The following is a 22,905-nucleotide window of genomic DNA, read 5'->3' as shown; positions in this document are numbered from 1 at the left end:
ATTTGAGAAAATAAGGATTTGCGCAATTGACTTCATAAGGAATCGGAAAAACATTATCCTGTTTTCTTTCTTCACGCAATATTAAAACTATTTGTCGGCTACACTCGGAATCAGTCATTACTTGGCTGAAATTTTGTGATTTTAATTTAAAAAATTCTTCTACATCTACTTTCGTAACCAAAAAATTTATCGAAACAATTGCAAGTAATGTTTTTCATTTACTGTCAGAACAGAAATTGTACAAGTCCGATAAAATGTTCATCAATCTCGTCATTAACGATACAAAGATCCGTCGAGGTGATATTTTCCGAGATTTACAACACGTTAAAAAAAAAAAGAAATAAAATACATCGCATTTAGATTTGTTGGTCAAGTATAAGATGAATACACATCTCCAACTGAAATGTGCCGACCATGTTTTGAATTGATGAAAATCCAATAATAATAATAACCTTATAGCGATAATAACGAAACTGTTACAACGGCAAAACAGAATTTGAGTGTTAACAAAACATTTTATTCGTGAAGGCCGTGATGCAGGAAGTTCAGTTGAGCTAAAGTAGTGATTGAGTATAGTTATAGCGGTGCCCCTATAAAGTAATGGTATTAATCATGAAATAAAATTTTTGACCGAAGATAAACTCGTCTGATGTTGCCAGAAGACTTTTGGGCGATGTAAGATTTCAACGAAATATATGCCTCGCTTAAGTTTTACCTCGTCTCAATGGTCAAACTCGGATGCAATTGAGAGTGAAAATAAAGCGCGGCAATATCCCGGGGGGAGTAAGAAACTTTTAGATTGCAAGATCATGTTGATGCGCCAACTCTAGACAGTTTATACGCTAACCCTCTAATGCCTTTGGAAGTTCTGAACCCTTCATCCATGCCTCGCCCTGCACCCCAGTGCGATCGATTTCCACCGTGAAGATGGAGCAATTCTCAGCCGTATATACCTCAAATTTCGCCGACACCGTCAGCTTGCTCATCACGCTTCCCAGACGGTCAGATTACTCCTGGCAAATTGTACATATTATATATATATACATGTACACACACACACATACATATATATGTACACGTACATATATACTCGGTGCTCAATCACTGCACGGTTACTCAGGCTGTAAGTGCATAAATGTGCGGGACAGGCGATGAGCCGTGGCCGTTATTGTCCCGCGGGAAAGCCCCCAGTCCCCACGTTAAAGCTAAAATCCAAAAATGAATCACGTTTCTGAGGGTGGGCTGTATTTTTTTCTTCTCTTTCTTTTTTATTCGTTTTCTCTTTCTCTCCCTCACACTCTCATAGAGGAACCCTATACCCCATTGTCAAACACAAGCAATTCACCCTCTTTGCGCCACTAATCGACATACCATTATAAATTATCGATTTTCCAATCGGAGGACTTAAAGTATTAGTTGCAATCGGTGGCTTTGACAGTTTACATATACATATATATGTACAAGTGCAGCTGTGGATCGATCGCTTCGTATTTACCACACTGCCAAAATACACACCTGCTACTATGAAACAATTTGGTAATCCTACCGCGCAACCTGCGAGTATGCAAAAACATGATGTTGCAAATACAAAATTTCGAATAACGGGAGTCGAGATGAGAAGAAGAAAAAGACATGATATTTAATTGTGAGACAAATTGATACACGTATCGATAATACTGGTTGGAGGAATTTTATTGAAGTTAATCAATTGAAGCTGTCATCCAGGTGATTGATACAAATGAAACTACAGCGCCGAACAAGACCTGTTGATGGATTTAGTTTGGACAAGAATTCGGAGCAATATTATCCCCGCGTCTATAACGCTTCTGCAATATTTCCTTTCGTGGATATTTGAAACGTGTGGTGGAGTCGGGGAGAACCATCCATCACGTTTCACTCGATATTCCGATTTGGGCTAATTGAATTCGTGCGAGCAATTAGGCGCAGCCGATCCTAACCTTACTACAGCGCTCCCAGACAGCTGGGGAAAATAATAGAATAAACGGCAAAGCGATCTGCTTGCTAACTCGATGACACCTATTACTGCAGGCACATCAAGGCTTCGTTTGTAATTAAAAATTCTAACGAATTCGAGGGCTGAAAGTTCTCTATACCGCAACAACCTCATCAGTCACACTGACAAAACGAAGCAATAATAGACGTTGTCTGAGTGGGGAGAACAAATAATTGCGCGTGACTGGAAAAACGACTTTTTGTATCAGTCACAGCAGCACGGAAACTTTCGACGTTCGAAAGAATTCAAGTGAATATTAACGCTTTCGAAAATGAAAAACAACCCTTGTGAATTTTTATTTCTCGTGTATTAATTGGCGCACTTTGAAGTATCGTTTACTCCCATAAAATAAACTATGGTAACACACGTCGATGTACGGATTAATAACGATGCACCGGACTGACCTACCCCATAATGGCGCATGGTGATGGTGAATCGTAGCTTTTACGGATCATAAGACATTAATGCCTATTGTTGCTGACTCGAGCTGTGGTTCGATGGGTACAGGGAAAAACGATCGGAGTAGAAAACACATGGGCGAAACGAATCGCCCCCATTTATGCGAGAGATACGAATGACTTGGAGCCGAGGCATGCAGAAATAGACACGAAGGAACGAGCATGAATGACGACGATAAAAGAGCGGAAACGGTGAAAAATTCACGCAAAATTTATAACGTTCCATCGTGTCATTGTGCTGGTCAGCTTATGTTTCCGTCACGGGGCTCCAACTTCTGTCAATTGCAAACATGCAATGCATTTCCACCGCACGCGTGGTTTCAAATCCAGGAAACGGATGCAATCAGCGTGAATCCAAATCCCGGCTTTAAATCCCCGCTTCGGAATCCGATATTCGGGAGATTATTGTCAACACAAAAACTCTGTAACGGGAGAAATAGTCGGCCATTCATTCTTTCGAATAATTTTTACAATTTTTTCATTTCAATTATTTTTCTTCTCCTTTCTCGCTCGAAATACATGTGACGTGAAAATCCGCAGATTACCCTCCGGTTCAAGATCATCCTTCCACCGGCTCGCTCATATTCGTTATCAGAAAAAGATGACGAAAATTAAGACTTCTCAAACAGAACGTTTCACCGGCTGTCGCCTTTCTCTAATTATCCAAATGCTTCTTCCGGCCGCTGATGATCCTCCCTCCTCCTCGTTCGCGTCCTCGACATCGTCCTCCGAAGAGTTTCGGTCGCCGCAACCAAGACGACGGAGCAACGAAGAACGAAGGATGCCTGTTTCCTTCCGAGCTTCCAGGGCTCTGAACCTCGTTCTTGCGCCCCTTGTTATACCTATAGCAGGAAATTCCCCGAAGTGCCGTCTTCATATTTAATGTCGTCTTACCCACTGGCCTGCCTAAACTCTCCTGACCCCAGCTAGAACGTCAATAAGTCTTGCCTCGGCATTTTCTCGACCCCCATTCCCAAGTGCCAGGAATTTCATCACGCGTCATACGAGGGCGGGGGGGGGGAGGGAGAGGGTATTTATTTCCCAGTATTACAATTTATACGGTAATTGTTTTCCGAGATTTCTGTTAGCTCTTACGACTACAGAGGAATGGACAAGGATCCTTCGCTATACGAAGAATCGAACATAATTTGTTCGGTTTTAATTGAAATTCCCTCGATGATATTCCTACTTTAAAATTGCCTGTTAGCAGGGAAGCGCCCGAAGCTGACATCGCCAACTGACTTTGGCGAATTCCAGGATCTTATATTTCTTATGCATGTTCCTGATTTTCCGGTAGACATCTGATCAAACGAAAATTTTCAGACTGCTCCCGAGTCCAGTCTTTCCGCTTGATAAAAGAGGGGATAAAGAATTCCAGTATTGAACCATTGGGAAATTGTAATGCAATGTAATGCCACGCATCTGCAAATGCTCTACTGTATAATTTTGTACCATCTTTTCTCAAAATTCCACTTGTTTCTCATTCATCTTGCGCAATGTTAATGCCTGTCAGAAACATCTGTGCAATCTATGGCTTCTCGATTGCTCGCTAGCTACTCGTTACTTGGGAAAAAATAACAGGAAACGATGCGCTATCGCATTCGCAACATTTTCCACCATGCCATTTCTACAGAATGGACTAGATTACACGATCTTGGTGAAAACGCTTCATCACCTTTAGCTGTCATTAACTTGCAGAAAGGGTTCGGTATAAGTACACAAACACTTGACAATGGTGCATTACATGTATTGTTAACGTTACTGATTGTAAATCGCAGTGGTATAGAATCGCACGGTCATTTCAACCATTATTACACCAATGGCTTACAAATATTGGTCACAACTACACATGACATGAATATTATTAATTGTACGGTACGAAATTTCACTTGTCATTCTGAATAAGTGAATTATATAATGACTTAACACGCCCACAAACTATCGCTTGTCAATCGAATCTTTTGTACCATTCAAGTAATTACTAGGTGCAGATAATTACTGATCATATTATATGCCTGTGCGATGTGCAGATGAACGTAGATGCAGATGAAAAATTTCATCATTCCGATTTTGATTTGGAAAGAATCTGAGATGCACCTAGTTTCTGGAGTTCGTAATTTCAAGTCCATGAAGTGTGGTTATGAGTCCTACTTACAAACCGTACGTTTTAAAAAATTTTATACCGACTAGATCAATCATTGTGATCACTGACAGTGAAGAAATTCTAATGAAAATACTACCGGGTCATTCGAGACATTATTCAAAGACGTTTGCTATCACGATCGTAAATTGGAAAGGAAAATTCTGAATTGAATTGTTTTCCTATAAGTTATTCCTAGAATAATATCAGGCAACAATCAGTAACGATAATAAGTATACTTGAGTCGTGACGTGAATAATACGGAAGAATTCGCTTCTATTGTTCGCCGTACAGTATAGTTTTTGTACGAAACAATCAAATATAAGAATTGTTCGAAGACTAATTAGAATTAACGTTATATCGCCTCAGCTTCGCGAACGGTATCGGGGAGCCGGCGTCCTCTGGTTTCAGGAAGTAGAAGGGCAGTCAGGATGGCTGCGAATAAAGGGGCAGCCGCGAAACATATCAATGGCAGTCCCGGTGTCACTGTAGAGAGCATCGGTGCGAAGGGAGCAACCATGGCGCCAACCCTAGCCATCGTCGAGCTGAGGCCAACCGCACAACTCCTAAGGAGGGGACATATTTTCAACTACCGTAATTTCAGAGTAAGTTGAACTAAACGGTTGATTTGTTCGGATTCGTCCAAATTTTCGCATGAATTACAAAGTGTACGGTACAAGGATACCATTCGTCGCCGATGCACGGTTCAATTTCAATTTGTCGAGGAACGTTAAGTCTTGGATGAAGAGAGAAAGAATGGGGTGTTCTCCAAAAACAAGTGGAACACTTACCTGACCGCAGTGGGGAACAATTCTGCAGTATAAACGTAAAGAATGCCAAACGCTGCTGTGATTGCTAATTTTCCGATCAGAAACATTACTGTTGCAACCCAATACAAGGAAGTAGATGTCCTGAAAAGCCTGAACAGGTTATTTTTCGCTCTCTGTCTACAGTATTAAATTCTTTTGTTCAAAAAAAGATTCCAGTTAAAATATTTCTCCGCATGCAATGATTGAACCGAATAAAATTTTCATCTCACCAGGCTGCCGCGGCACACGTCACGGTGCAGATCAGCAAACTTAATATTAGAGCCCTTCGTCGACCGAATAGTGGCAAGGCATACAGGGCGAGTGTGTAACCAGGAATTTCAACGAGGCAGACCAGAGCAAAGTTCAGGTATTTGTCCCCGGAAAGGCTAGTGCTGTTTACCGACAAACCATAGTAGACAAAGGCAGTAGCGGCCCAAACATAAAACATTACTGAAATTCGCGTGACGAGCACTCTGGAGTGAAAAGCCAAACCCAGCATCTTCAGCAGCTGAGGATCCTTCGCCGGAGTTTTAGCGCCGCCCGAAATCTTCTGGGAAAGTATTATATCGATGAGAACCGCGAATGGGTCGGATATCGAGCAAAAGACTCGTTCATTTTAAACCCTGTCTCACCTCCATGGACTCCATGATGCGTGACGAAAGAACAACCTTGTTGGTCTTGGCAGCTGTCGAAACTATGGACTTGGCTTTGTCGTTTTCATTTCTCGCTAGTAGCCAGCGCACTGATTCTGGTACGAGCCAGTAGTAGCACAAAAAAATAGCCGCTGGTCCCGACACCGCCAACTGTAACAAACGCCAGGAGCCAAACCACCAGGCAAAAAGGGCGACAGCTGCCTCGCCCAGTGCATAGAAGTAATTCAGGACGATTCCACAAAGTTCTCGCTTCCTTTTTCCCACCAATTCGACGCCTGGAAAACCACCAGACTCGTTCTCACCAACATAAATGCAACAGATTTCATTTGAAAATTTCTTGCAGAGATGAAAAGAGAAAAAAACTTAATCACTTTACAAAAATTTGCCTGAAATTATTCAAGTGGATAAACGATATGGAAAGATGAAGAGAAAATTAGGAAACTCCCTTTTGCTTTCATGTTGAGCTAATTTATATTTACCCAGTATAAACGCGAGGGGATATATCCCGGCAGTTCCGACAGCGTTTAAAAAGACGAACACATTGAAGACGTTGTAAGAACCGGACAATACTTGCCCAATGCCAGTGATGGTCATCATCATGATGCTTGTAATAAACATTAGCTTTCTACCGAATCTGTGGAAAAATATCACGTTTTTTGTAAATTAGAACTCATTATTTCTCAACGCGTTGTAAGCTTTGCAACTACATATCTATGAAATAAGTTTTCTCCTATTAATACGATTCGCCAGAAATTTCTTCGCGAGTAACAATTAAAATATGGGTTAAAAAATACAGTATTTGTGATTTTAAGAAATACAGCAAACTCAACATCGCATTACATATTCCTTACACTATCCATAGCAGATCGTGATTTTTCAAACTAGCTCTCAAGGTATTAGCAAAGAAAACCGGTTTGTTCTGTAATCATATATCGTGTTTCCCGACAGTTGAATCGTTGTGTAGCATCACCAAAGGTGATCACTTTTTTTGCAGCATAAGGAAACGAACAAACATGAAATACGCCCGTGAAGATATTGAGGTATGCTATTAAATTCAAATTAAGATTTTACGTAACGATATGCGGAATTTTTTATGAAAATATTTACAAACTTTCCGTCATTTGAGAGAATTATCTTAACCGTTTCCGGTATACTCTGGCATTGACTGTTTTACGAAAGAAATTCACTAGCTAATGCTTATAATATATAAATTTCGTGATGAACGATAGAATGTCCATACCTGTCAGCAAGCATTCCGAAAATAGTTGAACCACAAAATATTCCAGCAAAGTGGACAGTGCCGATCAGAGAAAGTTTCCACAGGTTCGATTGGCAGGTGAGGTTCCACTAAAACACGTAATTGTAACTTGTCAATCCTGAAACAGTTATTAACCATTATTCTCTGAGTTAATTAATAATGATGAATGTTGCAGTGTTCGAGCAGCTATATCTGTTATATATTCAGCGTGTATTTTTTAACCTGGTTACGAATGGTCCATGGTTTGGTCTAAATCGTTGTCTACTCAAGAAGAACCGTGGGGCACTGACCCACGTTACTCGGTCTTGATAAATCTCTGTTCCAGATTACCATGACGATAAATTATTAAACGAAATGATATCATCTGCAGCTTAACAGTATTTACGTCGAAACTGTAATAAACGTAAACCTGCAGAACTGTAAGTGTTTCAAGCCTATCTGCACCTGTACCATTGAAGAAAACTACCACGGGAGGGCCACAAATTCTTCGAAAAAAATCGCGATAACAGAAAATATGTGAACCTTCGATCCTACAACGTTTCAGAAACTGGTTTTCCTTACATCGTTTGGTCCTGTAGTCTTAATACAATGAAAAAAAAACATTGTTTCAAACCTCGCCGACGATGGTCCAATCTTCCGGATCAAAGATCCACTCGTTGCACTGAACAATTGTATCTGTCGAAAAGTTGAACGGACACGTATCGTTGACATCAAATTGACCGACTGTCGAATTTTGCATAAGATACATGCTGCATTGGCTGGGAACGTATACGGCATTGGCTGTCTCCGTCTCATATTCGAGATCAGGAATGGTCTGGTTCACCCAGGCTGCTGAATAGTCTGGTGTACTCCGGTCATCGCACCCCTCTATGTAGCACCTGAGGACCATGAACGTAAGTGTGATAAGTTTTGAATTGATACACTTTCGTGTTGGATGGCCGTATATCATATTCTCACAGTATGCTCAGGTGTATCAAATAAATCTCAAATCTCGTGATATTCTTTCGTTACACATCGAAAGCTGGATTATATAAATCAATCAAGCACATGCTGAACTAAACTACGTATATCTATTATGAGTAGCTTCATGTATTTAAGAACGCGTTAAACTCGATAGTGAAAAGTAAACTCAAATTTGTTGCCTCACCTAATCTTTCGAAAATATCATAGAATAGAAGACTTAATCGTGTTAAAACAGATTCCAATTGCAATTTAATTTTTATCCAAGTTGTCAAAAATGAATCGACACGACGTACATGCATTGTCAAAGGTATTTTTGAAATATGCATGCAAATAACTGTAATCATCGTTCCACTTCAGACAGGCTTATCATCAAGGTCATTGGTTTGACCCAACAGCTTGCATGTATACCGAACATACCAATCTTTCTTTCGAACGACAAAGATTAACTTCTACCATATATGTTTTCTAATGACCCATAAATATTACACGCAATTAGTGTGACAATAACTTGAAAAATTGAGAATTTCAATTACCGCAGACATTCATTATGTAGATGGATCTGTAAATCGGTTAAAGGTGTGGTAGCAAAAAATCACAAGCCGGACTCATCAGTGTCGTACGAAAAGTGTTCAAAACATCGCAAAAATGTACTAGCGATAATCTTTGTATTCACCGGTTGTTGTATAACAACAAGAGCAAGCTTGACCGTCAGACAATTTGAGAATGTGTAAATTTTTTTTTACCGTCTTGGCACGAGCAGAAGTGAGAATGTAAGCGGACGCTTAAGCGAACATCACAATCATCAACTCACCTGTAATCCGGTACTCCTGCAACGAACACGTAAGATAAGCTGTTAGCAGCACTGAAAAACACCGGCAAGCAAATCAAAAAGTAATTGATTATCTGAAACTTTCCCAGCTCGCCGAGCTCCTCTAAAACCTCGTCAAAATCCATCGTTACAAGGCTTGAAACTGATTGTAAATGCTTTGCGATGCCCGGTCGAATACCGCGTGACTGCACAACGTGACGTAGTCGATCGGAGGAGGGATTTTATGTTAGAATTTCGCGGCGAAGAATTTCCTGTAAAGACTGCTGATACCCGGGTCACTCCGATACCGCATACTCGTTGTCAGCAGAACTCACTCGGCAGTATAACAGTGTAATCTGAAATATATCTACTTTATTATCAATATATCTGAATATCACGTTCACTATGCTGTAACCCATTCCGGTAGCACACTTTGCAAGAAGGCAACTGCTATTCGACCATTGAATGCCGACGGAAAGTGAACGAAGATTACAAAATGTCACTTCGAATTGTCGAAAAGTTGGAAAAAGCAAATAACTATGTTTGCCTGATTGTGAGGTCTTATACAACGATGGCCGGTAAGCACGTAAAGTTAAAGATATGTCAATACCGTGTGACCGCAAACGTGCTTACAAACGTCGAGATCGAGACAAAATGAAAGTTGAAAATAGCCAAAGTGTATGTGACAGGATTTACGACGTCGCGTACGTATAGTTATTTAGATTTTGATGTTCCTCTGGAATATTTTTTTATAAAGACAACGCACTGACAAATTCTTAATAAAACTTCAGCTTCGCATTTCTATTTTTCAACTTCCATCCAGCAGCTCGTACAACGCGCGGATCACTGTTCCGTTTGCGATTCCGCCTCTGCCGGAGTTCCTATTTCACCAAAGGCTACATCAGTCACATGAATACTTGACATATGCATATGTGACTAACACTGAGAGCGAACACACCGAAGTTTTGATCGTTTATATTGAAACTGAGTATAGTAACGTTCAAACTGTTCTACAGTAAATGGTCAGGTTTATAGTCACTGTGCTATTTCTAAGCCGGATACTATAGATCGTACAGCTTGCCTGGTCGGTTTAGAAGTCGGACTGTTACAATCCCGATAGTGGTTAATGTGTAGTAGTGGATCGTACGTCACGTGTGAAAAATTTGTCTGAATACCGTTTTCCTAGAAAACTATGTAGCATTGACTGCAGGAATATAAACCACGTGGAATCAGAGAAGTTTGTCGACAAACGCAGCAGTTACATTTAAATTACAAGTGCCAATTAATTTCCTGACAATGAATCGGAATTCCTTTGTAATTTTCCCGTTTATCACGCATCTATGACCACGACCAGTAAATAACCCGTATACGGGAAGAGGCAATAAGCATATGGTTTCGCATAATAATTAGCAATGTCATTAGTTGTAATTATCTACTAACTATGCGGTACATTGCACTGTAGTTTACACGAATTATTCATTACTTGAAATTACAGTGTACGTTTGATCCTGTTACCACAGTTAGCAATATGTCATATCGCATAACCTCTGAATTAATGCTCATTTGGAAAGTTCAGTCATTCTGTGCTACCTTTATTACATCACAAGTGTATTTTATAAATACCGATGCATATATCCACGAAATTCTTTCATGAAACGCAATTCAACCAGCTAAGATTTAAGAGTCGTAAGCCATCACGGGCCTCGCTGTTTATCGTCACAGTTATTTATATTCAAAGTAAAACTCGCAACTGAATAGAAATATTTTGTAATAATGGCTATTGAAACCAATCCAAAAATTCATATTGCTTGATCTGTTTTTTGATCCACAGCACCGGAACACGCAATGCATTTTATATCACGATTACACTTTGAGGATTCATACTTCAAGTTGTAGTATGTTGATTACGCGATTTCATCACATTGTATCTGCTATGTTAAAGTTCTGCTATTGAAATATTATCCAAGTCGCGAATTTTTCAAAAATACGCCATCCAAATAAAACCTTGCTTCTACGTCTTATCACTTATTCCTAAATTTCAATCCAGCATTGACAACGGAAGTGGAAATACCGGCGAACACGTGTCTCACCATACGGGAGTCAATCGGTAACAATGAGTGCTAGGGAGTAAATAGAAGCGACGTAGTTTTCTCCGAGAACAGAGAAAGCGAAGCCAAGACAAGAAGTCTTTGGCGAAAACCACGTAGGAAGGGTATGTAGGTACGTCTTTGTCATGTTAATCAAGGCCACGCCTTTGTGGGAATGATTACGTTACCGAATCCTAGTTCACACAGTGGGTTCCTGCAGGTTCGAGAGAATCTGATTAAACGGAAACAGTGTCGCTACCCGCCTTCCTTTCAGCTCTGCATTTTCCTTATTTGCATAAATATCCTCCGGCTTATTTGTCGCACCCAGTAACTCGTTAGTTCACCTTCGAAAAACGAGCTACACACTCAACCCTATGGCTGTAAGATCCACCGTTAGAACGAAGAAATATTCGAGCAGTGTTATTTTTGGATAATAAAATTCTGTCGATCAATGAAATCCCTAAAAACGCGAACGCGAATTTCAATCCCTCATTCACCTCACCGTGCCTTTCAAGAGCCTTTAAGCCAGTTTTGTACTTACCTGCTTACTTTTTACCTCGATGTGCACCATGACCACTACTTGTTGGACAAGGCTGGTTACACACCTCGTACACACGAATTTATTGAACAATTTTCACGAGCCATTGAACCCGCGGACGCACACTGGCAAATGACTTCGAAGGTGGAACACGTGCGAAACTCCACAAGCATCTCAACACCTCAAAAATTCAATTGCAGTTCAACGAGGAGGAGAATATGGGTGGTTGTGTAATTGCTACCGAAGAAGTTCTGTATTGTGAATAAGTTATTGAAAAGAAAATGTTCCGAAAGTGAATTTCGTAAATCACGAGTGATCGCCGAAACCGCGCAGGTCATCAACATAGAAAACATGCTGAAACTATAAAAAGATACCGGGTACATTGCTCTAAGACAGTTCAGTGCCAACGTGACGATAAATATAGATTTTCGTTCTGCGTTTTATACCGGCGGGTTGGATATACTATTCAACTTTGTATCGCACTCCAGCTAGTAAAGGATTATTAGAGTTTAATGACGGAAGACGACGACTCATAACGTAAAATGGCCGAATTACGTCGCAAGCTAGACTTTAACCTAGTTGAGCTTCGGCAATCCACCCCGTATTTCGTTGAATCAAATAATATTAAATTGCATCAAAATAAAAAACTGCTGACTAAATTTGAACCGCTGATAGGTATGTGAAATCGCACAATATATGGGATTCAAGCACTAAATTTAATCTTACTGCTCTGTAATCTTGATTAAATAAGTTATAAACAATACAGTGATACGGCGAACAGACTGACAATTAAACAGTGCAATCTGTGGCGAAATATGAATAGTAGGTCTATATGGTTAATAGATATCTCTCATAGATAACACTGAATCTTATATACTTGGTGTCGTCTGATATCGACGAAGTATTAACAACAATTTTTCTTCAAACTTACGATACTCCGATCAGTACCAAGACAGGGAATTCTTTTTTCCACGATAACCAAAATCGATTACCGTGACAATGCAATAAACGTTTCCAAGCCTACTTTGTACAAGTATACAAAATTTAAGGAATAATTGATTTAGGTTTCTTTTTCAGCTTGCCGATTACAACTGCCTCCTCTATCGTGTCCGGAAGCTTGATCCCAGCGGTTTCCGGAAAACTCAAAGACAAAATGCTGGCTACCAAGGCGACGGCTCCGAAAACCAGCATCGGTAGCGACGCCATATATGTTGCCTGTAAACGTAATATCGATTAGAACACCGGTCAAATTACAATTAAAGATGGAGTCGAATGAATTTCGTTCGCAATGTTACACCCTGTAACAGTAGCTGCGACAGGAGCTAATTTTAAGAATTAAATTGCCGGCTCCGTGGCGCATATAATTATTCGGCCTGAGAGACAATCGTTTTAAAACTTTGCCAATCAGAGTTTCAGGATTATCTTTAAGACACATTGGGCTACTTGGAAAATGAACATTCTTCGATTTACGTTAATTAAACTACTTGTACTTACCAGCAAGGGCATTTGCGGTGCTATCATTGATCCAATACGAGCGATCATGCTGCAAAATCCAAGTAAAGAGTGTCGGAACGGTGTGGGGAACATCTCTGTGGTATAAACGTAAATCGTGCTGAAGGCTATCGTGATGCTGAACTTGCCTCCCAGGAAAACGATTAGCGTTAGATACCACCAGTCTAGGAAACGAAAAACATTCGTTAATTCGGAACGATGCGTGGGCGTTAATTCAGCCTTCTCGAGAATCAGCCACCGTGGCGTTGTACCAACCTTCAGGAACGAAAATTGCCAAGATGCAGAAGACACCGCTCAGGAAAAACGAACCGCTAAGGATTGGCTTTCGCCCCATGTAGTCTACCAGGGCCCAACAAGCCAAGTTACCCGGAATCTCCACCAAAGCCACCAAAATGAAGTTCAGGTATTGGTCCCCTGCTACCGTTACCGACTGTAGCGAAAGGCCGTAATACACCAAGGTGTTGGTGATCCAGCCGAAAGCACAGGCCATCAAACGAAGCAACAATACCCTTTCGCGAAGAACTTGTCTCAGCGCCGAAATGCCTGACGGTTTTGATTCTGCTCCTTTTTTCTGTAAGACAACGTTCTTAACGGTAACATTTTGGTTGCATACTACTCATACCAACTCTTCGCACATAATCGAGATCGGCGTACCTCTATCTGATTTTTTTTCGCCGTATTCTTGATTAAATCGATTGATTCTTGTGTAACTTCGACGCCATTCTTGACTGCGATTGTTCGTAACACGCTCTCCGCTTCATCTCCTCTACCCTTGCTCAGTAGCCATCTGAGGAATGGAAATATCAATGTATTTCACTTCTCTGGGCGAAGTAATGAAAGTTGTTTTATAATTCGTCGTGATAAGACAGAACATGCCGGAATCTGGTTATGTTTTAATCAACTTTATATGCTACAGACTCGACAAGTACGTCATACTCGGTACGCGATTGTCACCTCACAGATTCTGGAACTATGAATGGTATGGATACTGCGATGAATCCCGGTATATAGAGTGCCCAAATGAGATGACGCCAAGATCGAATCCACATAGCACACAACGCCATGAAGACTTCTCCGAGCGGGTACATACAGCACATGACAATGCTGACGAAAACTCTTTTCTTCGGTCCAACAAACTCCATTCCTGCAAAGAACATTGGTTGGTAAAAGGAACGTTAATCTACTCGGGCTCCTGAACTTTGTTACAACAAGTGCGAATAGCGCCGTGACTCTATGCATAGTTATAGTGTTAGTGTTTTTGTGCTGTACTATAAGTGTTTCAAAATTCAAGCAGTTTAAAGCAGTAATCGCCGAAAGAGATCCCCATATTTCCATACGATGAACACTCAAATCCAGCACAGTCGGTTGATTTAGAAGCCTGACAATGAGCAGATCATAGTCATTGCTATTCTACGCTCTATACTACACTTATTCGATTACCTAAAATAAATGCAGAGCTGTACAGGCCTGCGCCAGCCATCGCGTCAAGAAACTCAAAGATGATGAACATCCCGTAATTGAGGGAAAAGGACCGAATTAATCCCAGTATCGTGGACATCGTAGTGGCAAGTACCAAGAGATTACGTCTGCCAAACCTGTAGTCATTAAAATTTTTACGAATAAGTGTGAACGAGAATCCACTTCAAATTCAGCTGAATATTTTACCTGTCTGATACATAACCGGAATATATCAATCCGGAGAATTGTCCAACATTGTTGATTGTTCCCGGCAACGATAACTTCCATAGATTTGCATCACAGGTGAGGTCCCACTGTGATTAAAAAATACATTGCAACACCACAAACATACAACTTTTTCATTGCAAATTTGCATATTCATAAATAACGATGATCTGTTATTGTGAAGCGTTCTAATTTTGAAAAGTAAGTATAAACGCCGTAGAAAATAATGTTTTAAATATAAGACCCTTTTTATAGTTTACTTCGTTGAGAATGGTGAGCTTCTCGCTTTCATAGATCCAGGCATCACAGCTTTCGGTTTCATTTGTAAACACAGTCGTTGAACACGAATCTGTGATATTTTGTACAGTATATCGCGTACAGGTTTCCGATACACCGTCAGCGTAGGGAACCGCTGTTGTCAACCAGGTGGGATACAGTGTCGTGTTTACAGGATCTTCGCATTCTGTTAGTAGACACCTGGTGAAAAAAATGTACAGCAATTCATAACAATTTATCTTCTCATATTATCAAGCTGTAATCAATATCAATGCAGGTTATCACCTTATTGGAAGTATTAGTGACCTTGTTTAAAAACGCATGATAAAATCTCGTTCGTTCTACATGTTTATTATAACGTCAATAAATTTCTAATACAAACATGATCTGCGAATAAATGGTATGAACTACAAACACTAACCTGTAACTGACAGTCCCAGCGGTGAAAACGTAACTCATTGTAAAACAAGCGGAAAGTAGCATTGGGATTCCTAAAATAGCATAAATGCGCAAGGTGTACAGACTAATGTGGTCGATCTCCGGAAAATCGTTTGGTATCTCATCATCCCCACAGTTGGCTGTAAAAACAGAACCGTGTGTCAAATCCAAGTGGAAAATTATCGTGCAATTATCGTAAACTAATTGAACTTTTTAATTATACTTTAACAGTTGCAAGTATTTTTTGCGACGCTGGATACATCAAGAGCTGTTATCTAGTTATCACTTGTCAACTAGACCCGCATCGTCGATAAATAAATTAAGGGCGGCACGGCAAAACTGAGTAAGTTCCAAAATATCAAAGATACATTTTTTATTGAAAATTTCTGAAAAATCATTGCACATGTCCTTGCAAAACGATATGGCTGACGAAAATTTAATCGTGAAAGTTAAAAAAGTCGGCACGGTAAAACGGTGTAATTGCCATCATTGTGAGTCTTTAGAAGAGTAAAAAAATGTGCCAAAATTTGATTGACTAATTTAAAACAAAAATAAAAAAAAACCTTCCAATAGTTTTTCGATCTTTTTCAAATCGTCCAAACCTCGATTTAACATAGCAATCTGTCTTCGAGAAAATGACTCGCGAGAATCGATTTTTTTCTTGCTAGTAAGTATCATTTTCTCAAAGGCAAATTGCTGTATTGAATCAAGGCTTAGGCCATTTGAAAGAGCTTGAAAAACTCTCAAATACACTTTTTGATTTTCTTTTAAAATTGATTAATCAAATTTTGAGAAAGTTTTTTTACTCTTCTGAAAAATCATAATGATAGCACTTACACCGTTTTGCCGTGCCATCCTTGAAATAAGTTTATATGAAAATATTCGATCAAACTGTCAGTGCGATACCGTCATAATTATTTTGCTCCGCTTCTTTCGGTGTCGATGATGATATTCCATTGGACTCGGATGGATATTGCTGGCAGCAAAACAGTTGCATGATGCCGATATCGACGCGATCACTAAATCTGAAAAAAAAAATAAACCGGTTCAAATGAACGACGGAATAGAAATATATTTGAAAGAAATGACGCAATCTTATGTAACAATTCTGACATTCAATTTTTTTTTGAATCTTATACACTAGTCCCATTAAATCGTACATTACGTTATTCCAGTATAATTATTAATCAGCTTTACTATTCCTTCTTAAAGATCCGGTTGACCAATGAAAATAACGAACCATAATCGCCTAATGTAACAATGGTATAATGTCTGTCAGGTAAATTACAGTCATGGACGATCTGAGAAGTAATGTGGCAACATAATTTTCTCGTGTGTCATGTATAAGAAACACTTCACTCACTTCAAAAGAATGCAGAAAAATAATGAATAATTTACCTAGATATATTGAATCCAGCCACTTTATACGGGCACTTTATTGGCTTCTTCTGAAGCTCCGTGATTTGAGATGGAGATTTCGAATTTGCTTACCGGTGAGGGCGAGAAGAATACACTAATGGAGGTAGCCAACCACAAGGAGTTAGCAAAAGAGTTGATTAGTGAATGTCGGCCACTATTATCACTCGTTATCAGAACTTGTCCAAATCGAATGAAGAAAGCGAGATCTATCTCAGATTACATTAATTGTAAAAGTCCGACGTCGAGCTTCCAGGGAAAAATTTCAAGTTATTCACTTGTGAGATCATCCTCACGAATGAACGCGAGCATGCAGACTCTTCAATATCCAATTGCTCAGGCCATCGGTATCTCATTGTAGATTAAAAAAAAATAAACATAACGTAACCATTATAGTGACAATAATAGCTAAAATAAGAACCTTCTGCTAGAGATCATAAATGAAAACATACATGAGACAATATGCGTTCCTTACAAAGCAATGTGACGCGTGCTGGCATGAAATGTCTACTAAAGTTTAACATTGGGTAAAACAGAATTTAAAAGAGCTCATTGAAATTAAGTTACTCAGCCAGCTATTTAAAACAGTGAGTGTGCATAGTTACCTTCCGAATAGCCAGCAAACTGTGAATAAACCTGCCGCACACGACGAAACTGAAAACCTCCGAAAACAGCTACACTGCTTCAGGACGGTGAATTTTTTTAATTGATAAAAAGTGAGATTATTATGTACCGTCGAGTGTTAGAGAATAATCAGTAGTACCTGTGCCAACACAAGTACCTTACATAGCCCACATATACCGCCTTGGTTATGTACCGCGACAATGTATAAATATCATTGGTAGATAACAATATTATTTGAAAACGAATGATGTATTCATAATACCGTATTAGAGGTTGAACAGTTTTACAACTTCAGTACACGTGTTCAGTGGATGTATTAAACACTTGTTTAGTTCATCGAAGGAATAACGTTACATTTTAAACTCTGAACGCTTGGAACCATGAGAAAATCTATTAAATGAAATATTGCGAACCAGTCTACTAATATTAATTTGCACTTTCTTACCCTATTAGTAAATATGCGAATGAGTAATGATTTCCAATCAATTATATTGTACCTTTAAGTAAATGTATGATCGTACAGTCAAAGAACTCCAGAAGTAGTAACTGATTTCAAGTTTTGCAGACTGAGTAAATTAAAATACATGTTTCTTCAATGGTAACCGGTTTATTGGCAATATTTGTTACGCCTGGGGCAATAAAGCAAGATATATTTACATACACTCATTGATAACCAAGTACACAGTGTAGTTTTTTCTGGAAATATTAAGGTAAGAAACGTAAGGTAAACTCTTCACTGAAAGATCTTGACAGAAGAGGTGAATAGAGTAACATTTAATAATCTCTTCCCTGTAACCGTTAGCCGTCAACTGAAGAGAACGGCAAATTTATTCAAACATGTCACGGCTAAATGCCAGTTGTATAAATCGAGAGATAGCTGACCGCTAAATTTTACTCTTGGCCCATATATGTGATGCAAATATACTTCATCAGCTTTACCCCCCTACCACCATGAAATCGGCAATACAAGGATTCTGATACAAGTGAGTGGGAAATAATGGTAGCAAGTGATGATAAATCACATACAATAACGATAAGTTTATTGTCAACTTCTCAATATTTATTAGATACATTAAATATGATCAGATCTTTTTCCCATGTTAAATGGGTTTTCGCATAGACAATGTGAGTTCTAATCGTGTGATTAAATAATTTTAAATTCTAATTATCTAAAACCAGTTGATACGAAAAGTTATTACGTTAATCAAATAATCATAAGTGGCTGATACTGGATGATACTATGTCCAAATGTAAGTTGATAAGGATATCAAACAGATTGTAAAAACTTATTAACCAGACGTCTCAGCAAGCTAATTCTTGAGAAAACATCCACAATGCAAAGTAGGTTACATTTTATATCTAATTAAGCATTTGTTCACTAATGGAAACAAAGATTTTTACAGCATGGTAACGCGGTCTAGAATTACTGTACAATGATTCCCATCATTTGTTGTCTTGCAATATGATTTAAGATAGCATTAATTATATTATCTCCAACTGTCCTACAACTAACAGATTATCGATATTTTGTATAAGATCATCAAGAGTAAAGATACTACGTTTCATAGATTTATATTATTTCAGATAACGCGGCTGTCTGATCGCTCTTTCTTCCTTGCTTCACCGATTTTCGCAGCTTCACAGACGGTGTCCGGAAGCTTTATCCCCAATGTTTCCGGAAAGCTCAGGGACAAAAAACTCGCTGAGATGCCCATCACCCCGTATAATATGAAAGGTAGCGACTTCATATAGTGGGCCTGTAAGAAAAACAAACAATCGGGGTAAATTTCGTTTCGAAACGAATGTGAGCCGAAAGAATGCACAGACAATAATTATAAGCAGAACAATTTTACAAAAAATTAGCAGTCCTTATATAATTACAACCATAATATTGAAACTTCCAGTTATTTGCCAACTAATCATAGGCTTGGAAATATAAACTTCAGGAGGTTGTTACAGCCGACAATACCAGTACTCACTAGCAATGGCGTTTGCGGAGCTGACATAGACCCGATACGACCAACCATACTGCACAGGCCGAGAAGTGAGTGACGAAGTGACGTAGGAAACATCTCCGTTGTGTACATGTATATCAAGTGGTAAGCAGTCGTGATGCAGAACTTACCACACAAGAAGACAATTAGTGGAAGATACCCCCAATCTGAAAAATATTTCAATAATTACATTGCACGCATCATCCGTAATCTTATAATCCGTAATCTCATAGCTGATATTTCTCATTGAGCCAAAGAGCGGAAAAATTATTGTAACAGGATGGGACTAGAAATGATTCAATCAATCAATCAATGGAGTTCAAATCGATAAACTAAACTTTGAAACTCATGTTTTTTAATATTGTAATTTCAAAATAGTGTAGCTTACGAATTTTGATGTTTTTGCACTAAATTGGGTCACGTAATTGGTTCTATGTCAATTAGGCCAACCTGCAGGAATGAAGATTGTGATGATGCAGAATATTCCGCTCAAAAAAAAAGTTAGGCTGAGCGTCGGTTTGCGTCCAAGGTAATCTACGAGGATCCACGCAACAAATAGAGCCGGAATTTCAACCAGGCTCACCAAAATAAAATTGATGTACTTGTCTCCGGGCACATAGATCGAACCCAATGACAATCCGTAGTAAACGAATACGTTAGCCACCCAGCAATAAGTGCAAATGATCAATCGAATCAAAACGGTCCTGTTGCCAATAACTTGTCGCACCGCAGAAACGTCTGGAGGGTTAGTTGTGTCGACCTGCAATTAATTATTGTTACAGCATAAATTTTTATAAAATACGTCAATCAATGTAGTGTACGAACTGTTTGTGCGATAGCAACAAATGTACCTTGTCGTGATTTTTGTTCTTCCAATTCCTTATCAATAGTATTGACTTTTCGGAGATTTCTATTTTATTTCCAGCTGCGATTTTTCGTAAAACAGCTTCAGCCTCTTCAATTCTTTCTTTGCTCAGCAGCCATCTTTCAGACACAAATTCAGAAAATAAATTAATCAACGACCTCATATTGGAAAGTACAACGCTACTATACAAGACTTACGTGACAAAGACTTTAGAAAGACTGTTTTACTATTATACCTTACAGAGTCGGGCACTATGAAAGGTAAGAATAGTGCAAACAATCCTGCTGTGTAAAAGATCCGGAGCAGAATCCGCCAAGATCGAAACCACATGGCGAACAACCCCAAGAAAACCACAAACACGATATACATGGTGCAAGTCAGAATGCTTGCCAGTGCTCTTTTTTTTGGTCCAACAAGCTCCATCCCTACAAAGAAAATTTTTAATCGGATATAAATTGTATCCAGTAGACTAAAGTTTCACACATTTTTGACTAAACGTGTGACTGAAACGATAGTAACGGTATAATTGTACTTATTTAATGACCTAGCACGAACGCAGCACTGTACACGGCCGAGCCCGAGAATGCATCTAGGAACTCGAAAGTAATGAACATCCAGTAGTTAAGCGAAAAGGACCGTATCAATCCGAAAATCGAGCTCATTAGTGTAGCAACTACCAAAAGGTTCCGTCTGCCGTATCTGCGATAAAAATTTGTGTTACCATTTCGAATTAACAATCTCCAATACAGCTAGTAAAGCCTACTTATCCGAAAGATGACCGCAAAGTGTCAAACCAAGAAACTGGCCAAAATTATTTATCGTTCCTGGCAACGTCAATTTCCACAAGTTATTATCACAAGTGAGATCCCACTGCGAATGAAAAATCAAAATGAGTCGATTTCTGCTCTAAGAAATAAAGTCGAGATTAAACATGTCTTTAAAATCTTTACCTTTGCGTCTCATAGTCACGTCGGTTAGATGGTACAACACATGCACTTACTTCGTTAAGAATAGTTATCTCTTCAGGGTCATACACCCAGGCATCACAAGGTTCGGTATCGTTGGTGAAAACAGTCGTTAAGCATGAGTCCGTAACATTCTGTACAGTAAACCGGCTACATGTCGCCGGTTTCCCATCGGTGTAAGGAACTGCGTTTGGTAACCATAACGGATGCAAAGTAGTATCCCCGGGATTTTCGCACTCTTTTGCCAAACACCTACAAAAAAACAAGAAAATTTCGCTGTAAAATCGACAGTTGTTAGAGCATTACAATTATATGTGCAGAACGCGTATCATTTATATTCATTGTAGTACAATTTAGTGAGCTATAAAGTCGTAATAAAGAGCAAAAAATTATCAGCACGAACCTGTAACTGACTGGTGCGGTTGTAAAAACGTAGCCTAATCCTCGGGCAGCAGATAGTATCAGTGGCGTGCTCAAAATGAAATACATACCCAATGTGTAAAGACCAATATGGTCGACCTCCGGAAATTCATCTGATGTTTCATCCTCATTTTCATTTTGAGAACCAAGACTATATTTAGAGTTCTTCATTTTATATACAAAGAACTCTCGGAAGAATCGCTTGTTTCAAGCGTCTGGAATGGAATCTACGATACGCCTAAAACAAATCAAACTCATATTCCGGATGAAATTGTGTATTCAGCGTCGATAGACTCGAAGTAGATGTGAAATAGATGTAGGAGCGTACAAATTACAAGTCTACTGATCTATAAAACTATAAACTATATTCACTACTCGAGTACACTTCAAGTAATAGAATGCTGATAGATATACAGCAAAAGCGTCTCTTCGAAGAAGTGTACTGTAAATTTGTTCGAGCTTATCACGCAACAGACCTAATCTACATGATACCGTAATCAATCTATACTCGGTCAGAAATACGTAGTATTCATTATTATGCAATCGCTACTATGCATACAACGGATGATTTCGTGAAAGTACGGCATGGGAAACTGTATCGATATTATATAATACAGATACTAAAAATCCAATGAGCCTATCCGATGGCAACAATAGCGTTTCTTCCACGAAAGAAAGTTGAGTTGCATATCTGTAGGCGCTTTGGATGCTCTGACACGCTACAAGTATAATTTTGTTAATACGACTCAAAATTTCAACTGTACTATTCTCATTCGAAAATCAGGCATATATTCGAAGTAAGATATAATTGGTGAATTTGGAATTCTGTGAATATAGGGCATTGAACTTTTGAGTATTTAATTCTTTTCTAGAACTGAAAATACATTTAGTAAATAATGTATTATTCGGATTATAAAATTTCAACCATGCCAAATACATTTTCAACCTATGTAGGTAGCAACGATAACTCAGTACATAATATCA

At 39.0% G+C, this 22,905-nt stretch overlaps 2 protein-coding genes and 1 long non-coding RNA gene across 3 annotated transcripts; 1 reads left to right on the top strand and 2 right to left on the bottom strand.

Annotated features, from left to right (window-relative positions):
- Window positions 1-4,203: 4,203 nt before the first annotated feature.
- On the bottom strand, window positions 4,204-17,371 carry LOC124180713. The gene is made up of 19 exons (XM_046566458.1): window positions 17,036-17,371; window positions 16,544-16,662; window positions 15,621-15,777; window positions 15,184-15,400; window positions 14,906-15,012; window positions 14,681-14,835; window positions 14,195-14,384; window positions 13,895-14,027; window positions 13,496-13,826; window positions 13,223-13,404; window positions 12,785-12,943; window positions 9,107-9,345; window positions 7,946-8,210; window positions 7,315-7,421; window positions 6,554-6,708; window positions 6,054-6,349; window positions 5,652-5,971; window positions 5,404-5,532; window positions 4,204-5,178 (listed from the first exon to the last, which is right to left on the bottom strand). The coding sequence occupies exons 2-19, from the start codon at window positions 16,632-16,634 to the stop codon at window positions 4,968-4,970; spliced, it is 3,444 nt and encodes a 1,147-aa protein (XP_046422414.1). The 5' UTR covers window positions 16,635-16,662; window positions 17,036-17,371; the 3' UTR covers window positions 4,204-4,967.
- LOC124181413 (solute carrier family 22 member 5-like) lies at window positions 13,895-22,564 on the bottom strand. Its single transcript, XM_046567979.1, has 11 exons — window positions 22,250-22,564; window positions 21,905-22,159; window positions 21,537-21,753; window positions 21,300-21,406; window positions 21,081-21,235; window positions 20,772-20,961; window positions 20,523-20,655; window positions 20,122-20,431; window positions 19,657-19,838; window positions 18,728-19,434; window positions 13,895-13,995 (listed from the first exon to the last, which is right to left on the bottom strand). Exons 2-10 carry the CDS (start codon window positions 22,090-22,092, stop codon window positions 19,258-19,260), a joined length of 1,659 nt encoding a protein of 552 aa, XP_046423935.1. The 5' UTR covers window positions 22,093-22,159; window positions 22,250-22,564; the 3' UTR covers window positions 13,895-13,995; window positions 18,728-19,257.
- LOC124181418 lies at window positions 18,182-19,784 on the top strand. The gene is made up of 3 exons (XR_006870456.1): window positions 18,182-18,660; window positions 19,262-19,481; window positions 19,582-19,784. It is a non-coding gene; the product is annotated as an uncharacterized LOC124181418 (long non-coding RNA).
- Window positions 22,565-22,905: the final 341 nt, after the last annotated feature.

This window comes from Neodiprion fabricii, chromosome 4 (genome assembly GCF_021155785.1).
Source record: "Neodiprion fabricii isolate iyNeoFabr1 chromosome 4, iyNeoFabr1.1, whole genome shotgun sequence".
Taxonomy (NCBI): domain Eukaryota; kingdom Metazoa; phylum Arthropoda; class Insecta; order Hymenoptera; family Diprionidae; genus Neodiprion; species Neodiprion fabricii.
The sequence above is the reverse complement of the archived record's forward strand: the minus strand, read 5'-3'. Positions and strand labels throughout refer to the sequence as shown.

Coding starts and splice junctions, on each gene's coding strand:
- LOC124180713 (XM_046566458.1), bottom strand. CDS start 16,634: ATGCAACTGTTTTGCTGCCAGCAATATCCATCCGAGTCCAATGGAATA. Junction 7,422..7,945: donor ATTGGACCATCGTCGGCGAG/GTTTGAAACAAT, acceptor TACGTGTTTTAG/TGGAACCTCACCTGCCAATC. Junction 5,972..6,053: donor GCATCATGGAGTCCATGGAG/GTGAGACAGGGT, acceptor ATACTTTCCCAG/AAGATTTCGGGCGGCGCTAA.
- LOC124181413 (XM_046567979.1), bottom strand. CDS start 22,092: ATGAAGAACTCTAAATATAGTCTTGGTTCTCAAAATGAAAATGAGGAT. Junction 20,962..21,080: donor CAGTGCTGCGTTCGTGCTAG/GTCATTAAATAA, acceptor TTTTCTTTGTAG/GGATGGAGCTTGTTGGACCA. Junction 20,656..20,771: donor ATAGTGCCCGACTCTGTAAG/GTATAATAGTAA, acceptor TGTGTCTGAAAG/ATGGCTGCTGAGCAAAGAAA.